At 39.1% G+C, this 10263-nt stretch overlaps 1 protein-coding gene across 1 annotated transcript in view; it reads right to left on the bottom strand.

The window, feature by feature from the left end:
* The window catches only part of CFAP54 (cilia and flagella associated protein 54), a 296564-nt gene that overhangs the window by 179657 nt on the left and 106644 nt on the right, over window positions 1-10263 (bottom strand). The window contains exons 27-30 of the mRNA XM_028490464.1: window positions 5986-6114; window positions 4226-4340; window positions 2193-2282; window positions 1389-1515 (exon numbers count right to left, since the gene is read on the bottom strand). Coding sequence (XP_028346265.1) covers window positions 1389-1515; window positions 2193-2282; window positions 4226-4340; window positions 5986-6114 — 461 coding nt within the window. The remainder of the gene's footprint in view (window positions 1-1388; window positions 1516-2192; window positions 2283-4225; window positions 4341-5985; window positions 6115-10263) is intronic.

Genomic DNA, 10263 nt, shown 5'->3' with positions numbered 1-10263 from the left:
GCAATCCCACTACTGGGCATATACCCTGAGAGAACCATAATTCAAAAAGAGTCATGTACCAAAATGTTCATTGCAGCTCTATTTACAATAGCCAGGACATGGAAGCAACCTAAGTGTTCATCGACAGATGAATGGATAAAGAAGATGTGGCACATATATACAATGGAATATTACTCAGCCATAAAAAGAAATGAAACTGAGTTATCTGTAGTGAGGGGATGGGCATGGAGTCTGTCATACAGAGTGAAGTAAGTCAGAAGGAGAAAAACAAATACCGTATGCTAACACATATTTATGGAATCTAAGAAAAAAAATGTCATGAAGAGACTAGGGGCAGGACGGGAATAAAACACAGACCTACTAGAGCATGGACTTGAGGATATGGGGAGGGGGAAGAGTAAGCTGTGACGAGGTGACAGAGTGGCATGGACATATATACACTACCAAACGTAGGGTGGATAGCTAGTGGGAAGCGGCCGCATGGCACAGGGAGATCAGCTAGGTGCTTTGTGACCACCTAGAGGGGTGGGATAGGGAGGGGGGGAGCGAGGGAGACGCAAGAGGGAAGAGATATGGGAACATATGTATATGTATAACCGATTCACTTTGTTGTAAAGCAGAAACTAACACACCATTGTAAAGCAATTATACTCCAATAAAGATGTTAAGAAAAAAAAAAGCAAAAGTAAACAAATGGGACTACATCAAAGGGAGGGGGTGGGGGGAGAGGGAATTACTGAAAATAATTAAAAGGCACAAACTTCCAGTTATAAGATAAATAAGAACTAGGGATGTAATGTACAACAAGATAAAGATAATTAACACTGCTGTATGTTATAAATGAAACTTGTTAAGAGAGTAAATCTTAAGAATTCTCATCATAAGGAAGAAAAAAATTTTTTCCCCTTCTTTAGTGTTGCATTTATATGAGATGATAAATGTTCACTAAGCCCACTGTGGTAATCATTTTATGATATATGTAAATCAAATCATTATGCTGTACACCTTAAAACTTATACAGTGCTGTATGTCAGTTATAACTCAATAAAACTGGATGAAAAAATTAATAAGATAAATAAGTGGACCCAAAAGTCCATGCGAGAGATGCTGATAGCCTAGAGAGGCTATCATCCAACCTGACTCAATAGCAAAAGGCCTAATTTATTTCCTGCTATAAATATAAACATGCTCTATTATTCCTTAGTTCTGTTGTACAAATATTTTTATGTTTATTTATTTATTTACACAGACATAAATACTACCTCCCAGATGGCTGTTTTAATTGCATATACCCCACTCTCTTTTTCCTCCACTTTATATATCTTTAAGGAACAATTTTTCTCATTTTTTAAAGTTGTTAATGCTAATAAAACAGATATTACAAATACCTTTCCAAGAAGTCATAGACAGGATTTGTTATCTCCACCATAAGTTGAAATTTTTCATCATTCATACATTTTTGCATAACTTGTGTAAAGAATTCCAGGAATCTAGGTCTCTGCTTAAATTTCATAACTGTGAAAACAAGAAGGTTCATATATAATCACCAATACACTTGGTCATTGTCATTGAAAGGTTACTATTGCTATTAGTCATTTTGTTCTAACAGACGAGTTTATTAACCTACTTTTTAGATTTCTCACTTTTAAAAATGTATAGGAGTAAATGTGGTGAAACTATTGTTTTTCTAAAATCAAATATTCCTTTACAGTCTAAATTTCATTTGTTTTTCAAACAGCTTGGTGTTATAAGATTTCCTAAAAGTTGCCTCTAACATATGACTAGGTGGGAAAAAAATTTTTGATAATTGCCAGAATAACTAGTTATCCTCATTTTTATTATATTTCACTCTGAGATAAGCAATAATGCTGCTATTCTTCATAGCTAAGCTTAAAGATCACTAACACATTTTTCAATTCCCTAGTTTTTGTAAGCTTCATAATAACACCATTTACTGCCAAAATATAAGCCACCATCAAGGTTCCGTCTTTCCAGACTTTAAATCAGGTACCTATTTTGGTCTCTTTCATTACTCAGCAATCAAGAGCCTGCCTTATTCTGAATGGGTAAGAACCTGAAATATTCTGCCTAGAACAAGTGAAACCTTTAAGTAGAAAACAACAGAATCCACAGAATAAAAGATCTTCAACAGTAAGGTGAGTGAACAACATATGTACGTTTAGGTCACCTACCTTCTTTCACAGCACCTTTGACCGACCAATTTAAAACTATAGGGTAAAGAAATATGGGATCCTCTTCTCCTGAGAGTTCAGTTGTAACATCTAAGGTTAAAAGGAATTAAGTTGTTGGTTCTGTTTAACATCAATAAGCAAAAATGAAAATTCTTTGCTGGGGATGAAAAATAGGAAAATACCCAAGTATACATTCTAAATGATGTGCCTTAAAATATCAATTATATCATATTTTGGAGATTAAAGAATACAATAATCTCAATTATTTTCCTTTCATTTTTTTTTTTTTCCCTAAAGGCCAAGGAGTCTACCACCAAATAGGGGAAGAGTTTCCAAGGCATGAGTCTTTCTTATTCAACAGCTATTGTGTATCAACAAATATCAGACTCAGAAACCGACCAATTATATGAACTCCATTTATATAAAAAAATCTTTAAAAGACAGTAAAGTATAGAATAATGAACAGGACAGCCGCTAGAGCCAGGATGCCTGGGTTCAGATTCTAAGTCTGACACTTCCTTTTTTTTTAGGCTGCACGGCATGCAGGATGCGGGATCTTAGTTCCCCGACCAGGGATCAAACCCACTGGGAGCATGGAGTCTTAACCATTGGACCTCCAGGGAAGTCTCTAAGTCTGACACTTTTTAGTTATGAGAACTTGAGAAGTTACTCACCTTCTCTGTGCCTCAATTTCCTTATCTTTAAAATGGGGATAATAACAGTACCTATTTCATATGGTGGTTATATAAGTTTTCATATGTATGAAACACTTAAAATAGTTCCTCGCACACAGAAAGCACTGTATAAAACTATTATTTTTATTATTGTTTTGTTACTGAATCTACTGTTTAGCTAGTAACATTATATTGTGCTTCTTAGTAAAATGTTAAAATGTGTTTGGGGGTGTTGATAATATGAAAATAAGTAATTCACATTTCCAGAACACTTTACATTTTAAGAAATTATATATTTTTATATGTACCCAGACAATTACAGCTTTCCCAAAACCAGGTTTACTGGTTATGTGAGTAACACAGCATTGGGTTCATTTCATAAATTCAGCTTGAAACAGACATGGAGTGTATTGAAATAAAGTGAGAGATCCAAGTCAGGGAATTCTGAAACAGTAAGACCACCCAGATATAACTGAGGCACAAAGTAGAGAGGTGAGGTGGGGTCACAGAACTCTACAGGTTTAGTTACTTCCCCACAGACCAAGGGGCCGAGAAAGTGGAGCCTCCTAATGAGATAAATGTAGGCACTCTTTTGTTCTTCTAGAAGGCTTGAAGTCCTGCTTCTTCAAAATGTGATAATAGTTGTCATCACCAGAAACTAAATTAATATCTTAATCAGATTTCCAAACTGCAATCTCTAAAACTCCAATCACTGTGTTAACATTCTGGTCTATTATTAAATTACTATACAGCACAATGACTCACTTGGGTCCGTCTCACTTGAGTAAACCATGGTTCAAATCACTCATACATAACACCTGCCATGCCATCACTTTATTTCTCAGTTACATTTTTGTCTTTAGAGCAGCGATTCTCAATTTTGTGTCCCCCTTCCACAATATAGTTGCCAACATTTGCCTCGCAGTTGGTTGTCACAGCTGGGGAGGATGCAGGGAGAATGGTGTGCTATGCATCTCTGGACAAAGGCCAGGGATGCCACTCCACATCCGCAATGCCTAGGACAGTCCCCCACAGCAAAGTGTTATCTGGCCCAAATTGGCAATAGTGTTGAGGCTGAGAAACCCTGCTTTAGAATGAGAAGATTTAGGCTCAAATCCAAGTCAGCTATGTAATGCTAAATAAATCACTTAATCTTTATAAGCCACATCTGTAAAAAGTGGTTAGCAATCCCTTATTAACAAAGTATTGTTAGGATTAATGACACAATGTAAAAGCACTGCATAAACCTTAAAGGGTTTACCAAATGCTAATCTCATCCTAATCCTTTTAACAAAATACTTTCTATTTTAAACAGCAAAATGCTAAACAGAAGTATACAGAAAGAAAAAAAAAGACTACATTGCTTTGTCAGTTTGAGTAGGTGTGTCTCCAATAAACCCAGCTGTTCATTTATTTTTTCAGGTAATAATATCTGCTGTGGCTTCTTAGTCTTGGAAGACGTCTTGGAAGAACCCTAGAAACATTGGTTACATGTCAGAACGTACTTCAACATGTTTCAAGAACTGTCATTTTCAAATAATATTCTTTAAATTATGTTTCATACTTGGTAGACCAAACTATGAATCTACATGGTAAAATGTATTAATAATTAACTAATAATTAATAATAAGCCATTGTAGCCTAACTAAATGCCAGACACAGTACTAAGTGTTTTATGGATGTTAACCAAAATATTTCTTCTCTTCCCTCTCCCTTTTTCCTAGTAACTTCCGCTCCCCTAACCAGCTCCCCCCAATACACACACCATTCTGAGAGCAGTTGAGGGTATATCTCTCAAAATCCTCAAAAGAAAATGCTCTCAGAAATGTATTCCTTTTTCCTTTTTTCCTTTCTTTTCCCCAGAGGGAGCTTCTTTACAAGGAAGCTAATTGCTTTGGCTGCTTTGCCTTTCATTGAACATAACAGGATCAGTAATTAGTGGACTAAGAATTGGCAGGTCTGAGCTCAGGCTCCCCACCATGTTTTCATCTGTCTGAGCCTGAGAATGGACTGGTTAATGTCTCCTCTTCTCCAAAAAAAAACAGACCTCCCAAGCTCTTTTAGGCTTAAAGGGACCCTGAATGGTTATAATGATTTCTGACTCCTATAAAGTAGGTATTAGGTTCTCAGTCCCTACAGTCTTAGTCTGAAAGAAGTAACACAACCTTCTGCTGGACTAGAGGCTCCAAGGAAAGGGGCAAGGGGTCCTGTCCTACCATGATGTGAAGGGACAGAGCCCTGAGTCAAGGCCTGGGTGACATAAAGGGTCTGGCTGACGGGTTCTTGAGTGGACAACACTCAGTGAAAAAAAAACCCTCAAGTTGCTTTCAGCTTAATCAAAACTTTCTCTAGACAACCCTCCCCCCAACAAAAGTATTATGGCTAAAAATATTCATCCAGTGAAACCGTGGGGTTTTTTTAAGCTTTTGCAACATATAATAGAGAAATGGAGCTACTCCAACGGAAACAGGCTTGGGGGTAATAGTTTCTACCCTGGCCCCAGTCACAGAAGGGACTTCAAGTAGTGTAGCTCCTAGCGCACCTCAGAAACCTGATAAACTAAGCAATATTTCAAAATTTGATCTACAAAATCATTTAACCACATAGTTTCAAGAAAAGGCAATAAAATAAGATTCTAGTAAGACCCATGCTTGGGAGGCAGATATTAAAAAGTTGTCTCTAACATTACCAGCCTCATAAAGAAGACAATTTAGGTGTCACAAGGAGTTTAGGAAATCTACTTTGAACAGAGTGAAAAGCTCTGACATGTATTTACTGCATTCAATGACCCACTCAGAATAATAAAAATCTTCAGCCTGGGAAAGACTGTAGAGGGCTTTCAGTCCAACGTCCAACTGGGTGTAGGAAGCTCTCTATCAACACCTAGCTGATCGTCAGTACGCATGACAGGGGGCTATTAAGTATTCTAGCACAGATACCTTTTCATTTTCTTGATAATAATTAAAAGGAAAAAAAGCTCTTCACATATTCACTTTCTTTTATGTAAATACAACAAATTAAAAACTGATCAATTTTCTAACATGTTCACTAATACTACATGACCTCTTAGAAAATTCAGCTAAATATACCTTTAAAGATGAAACACAAAGAACAATTACCTCCTCTGGCGTTTCTTCTTGGTCAGTAACACCAAACAGAGATTTGTACCCTGATGTGATGTCCAACATCTTTTTTCCATAATCCATAATCATTACTGCCAGGTCATATTCCTTCCATGAACGCAGAATCTAATTTAAAATATTTATTAATTATCTCTGTTGGAAACTCAAGTCTATTTTCAAGAGTCACGTATCATCTTCCATAAATTCAAAAGTCTCATGTTTTGGATATAACTCCCCTGTTTCTGTTAAGAAAACTGTAAGCTTACCTGCAGATCATATTTCCCTAGAATTAAAACTGCATGATTTCACTATTTAAAATAAAGGACAAAACCAGGAATCTCATCAGTAATGAATTCTCCATATCTCTGGGACATACAGCCATACCTCTTTTGCTATAGTAAGTTAACTATGAAAAAAAACATTTCCACTTAAAAGATCCATGCTAAAACAAAATCATTCTTAAAGGTCACATAACCACCACTTCTTGTCTTGAGTTGTCTTCTTTGTGAAATGGCACAATTACTGACCTCATGATGTCTTGGGGGCATTTATAGCAGTAAATGATTTACAAGACATTCTGGCAGTAAAGTAGGCTGGAGGTCAGCTGCTTTGGGCAGGTTCTCCACGAGCCGTAGGGGAAGCACACACTGACTCATGAGAAGGGGCCCGCACTGCCACTCTCGTCCACGTTCCTGGTTACGAACTGTTATCTGGCCTCCTCTAGCCTGGCCCTTACCTACCTCTCCAGTGTCATCCTCCACTATTCATCTCCTTGCACTTTAAGGTTACAAAATATTAAGCCAAGTATAAATCCTGCCACTCACCACGATATCAGGACTTGATGCCTTCCTACAGCTGAGGCTTTTCCCAGAACAGCTTTCCCCCCTGATTTACATGATCAAGCTTTACTTGGTCATTAAAACCTGGGCTCTAGCACTAACTCCAGGAAAGCTTCCCTGGCCAGCAATCTGATTTGCAAAGACCCTGCTCTAGTGAAAGAGCCCATGAAGGGGACGCATTCACCATGAATCCCCAGGACGATACTCTCAGGGTATAAATAAGTTTGTATGAATTTATCTGTAGGTGTATTCTGTTAAGCTGAATAGGTTAGTATTTAAGATAAGTAACAACTATTACTTCCCAGGCAGGGAAAGAATATATAAGGTGGCTGAAAAACAGTGAGTGGCTGCTTGAAGCTCATAAGACCTACCTAATACAAATGCTAAGAACTGGAAATATTTCTGTAGGACTAGGGCAATGGTGTTAAACTAATGTTGACTGTGGGACAGAATGTGGAACGAAAAACAGTGAAACAAATTTTGCCAAGGTAGGTGGGGTTAGGTCAAGCAGGGCTTTGAATGCTAGGCAAAACTATCCAATCTCATTGTAAAACTGATATGAGAGGGAACAAGTTTTGTTATTAGAAAACAGAAGTGAGCTAACGTTTGCTCCCCATTCACCTTTGCTTTCCAACATATTTGGTTTATACAGCACTGTGCAATCTTTTCTCCTTGTTTTAACATGCCAGTGGAAAATACTAAATGACAATGAATTTTTCCAAACAAAAGAAAAACAGAGAACCAATTCCACTTAACATACCAAATGGTGAATAGAAATTTTTTTAATGTGCCAGATGTTTGGCATAATAAATTTTTTAACAACGCAAAAATAATCAAACATTTAAGATGACATGTCTCAGAAGTGGTACTTTATTTGGAATTCTGGCAGCTTTCAGAAAAAAAACACTGCTCCTTAAAGAAGAAAGATTGAACCATCCGGAAAGATTACCAATTTTTAAAACAGAACAGAGAAAAGAAACAGGGCCGTTTGACTAATTGGGCTTTACATGTCCTAAGAGAAAATCTCTATAAAAATATGTTTATATCAAATGAATGCCTCAAATCTGGAATTCAGGGGTAGTCAGGCTTCTGGGTCTATTGGTCAGGCTGGAGGAAACTTCTGAAATGACAATCCTCAGAGTATCAATTTGGGACAGAACCAGCTCTAGCATCAAATCCTGACATTAATATACAGCGTGTTGGCCAAAAAGTTCTTTGGGGTTTTGCGTTAACACTTCACGGAAAACCCGAACGAACTTTTTTGGCTAATTCAATATACTTTAAAGAAAATGTCCAGAACATTCAGGGTCATTTCTACAATAACATCCAGAGGATCTCAAAATGATTCCTCAGGCGGGGAAAAGGGGCTGGAGTCATGGGTGGCAGTCAAGAAATACAGAGCCAGCCGCAAACTGCTGTAGGAGAAAAACCACAAGCAGCTGAGAGAGGAGGCATGCGAATTTCGCGGAGGACCTCAGCCTCCACGTGGCCCCAAACGCTGGTTGGAAACCCTGCTTATTCTAGGTCAGCACTCTCCCCCGTCTCCCACAGGGGCTGTTACACAAACATCTTCTCACATCTCTGGAGCCCACCCTTACTCTCCACCTCCCCACTCTCAGCAAATGACCTTGCTTCCTTTCCAGAGAGCGGTGCAGGGGAACTGGCGTATCTGCTGTCCCCAAACCCACCTACACACCCATGCGTAAGGATAACCATCCTCCTCCTGTGAGAGAGGAGAGGCAGACGTCCTGTCCAAGCTAACCCCACACATGCCCGGATCCCGCTGCTGGGACCTTGGTCTAGGGGCCACCTCGCCTCTCCTCTATCCTTATCCCTTCCCTCTCCTGACTCCTCCCCATTAACGGTCATATACGGAGTGCCTGTGTAAGCAGGACTGGTTTTGTGGTTGGCTGGTTGGTCGGCCGGTTAGTTGGTTTTTAGCAGGACAAGTTGCTATTGGCAAGTTACAAGCAATGAGCTGCCTTGGAATAAAGTTTCTTTGTTCTGGAAGAAACACTGCTGCAGCCACGGTTAGTTATTTAAATGTAAGGTGAACAGCTGCCCAGTGCCCTGGAAAGACAGTGTAACCTGGTTTTCTCTTATTTGAAAATGACACCCCAGTCCTGGAAATACTCATTGATTGGAAGGGTTCCGGGGGAAAGGGGGAGGTGAGGCCAAGCAAATGAATATATTCTAAAGAAAAGTAACCTTGGAAGGTGCCCTTTTAGCCCAGGATTACACTAACTGATGTGTGTGTGTGACTGAGCAGTGGGAATGGAAAGGGGTCCTCTGGATTGTGTGGGACCCCTGCTTTCAACAGTTACCCCTTGTGACAATGACAGAACTAATAGCACCAGCAAGATTCTTAAGGTTGGGGAGGGGTTAGGAATAATAAAACAGCTTCGGACTAATCACCTTTCCAATTCTTCCTCTTGCCTAGTGGAAGTCGGATGGGACCCGTGGACTAACAGCACCCTTGAGAGTCTTAGACAATTCTCTTCTTTTCTTACTCTACACATTGACCCCGGCTGATAACCATCTACCTCTGTTGCTTCAGTTGAGTCCGTATACTAATGACTCCGTTGTCTTTACATATATTTGGCCTCTCCTGAACTTCAAGCCTATAGGTCCAATTATGTAATGTACACCTCTCTGGATATCCTGTATGCCCCCAAATTCAATATATTCCAAACTCATGATCTTTTCCCCCTTTCCCACCCAGGGTTCAACAAATTGCATTGTACTCACCCAACTGCCCAGATAGCTGGATTACTGTGGACTCTTCTCTCTCCCTCCTCGATCCCCGCCTATTCAATTCTATCTCATAAATAACTCTTGAATCCTTTCAATTCTATCTCTCACTTTTCCACACTAGTTTAGTTCATCACCTCTCGCCTTCTAACTCATTTCCTGCCTTGGATCTTATCCCCCTCTAATTATTAGCTGTTGTGCAACCAGAATAATTTCTTTTTTCTAAAATGCAAATCTAATTACATCATTCCCAGGTTTGAAACCCTTGAATGGCTCCTCTCTGACCTCATTAGATGACCATTCATCATCTGGTACTTGTTCACTGTTCCACTTTTTAAGGTGACTGAAATATTTAATCATATCCTCCATAATTAAAAATAAATCTGATCCTTCTTTTCCCAAACTGTGAAATTATTTCCTATTTTCTCATTGATTACTGCCTGAGGCAATCAATGTTAATAATCCTGCAACTGTTGTATTTTTTTAAAATAAATGCCTTTAAGCTTTGTCTATAGTGTCTTATCATTTAAAAAAAAGTATTTTTAGGGCTTCCCTGGTGGCGCAGGGGTTGAGAGTCCGCCTGCCGATGCAGGGGGGACACAGGTTCGTGTCCCGGTCCAGGAAGATCCCACATGCCGCGGAGCAGCTGGGCCCGTGAGCCATGGCCGCTAAGCCTGCGCGTCCA

The sequence above is a fragment of the Physeter macrocephalus genome, chromosome 6, assembly GCF_002837175.3.
Source record: "Physeter macrocephalus isolate SW-GA chromosome 6, ASM283717v5, whole genome shotgun sequence".
NCBI lineage: Eukaryota > Metazoa > Chordata > Mammalia > Artiodactyla > Physeteridae > Physeter > Physeter macrocephalus.
The sequence above is the reverse complement of the archived record's forward strand: the minus strand, read 5'-3'. Positions and strand labels throughout refer to the sequence as shown.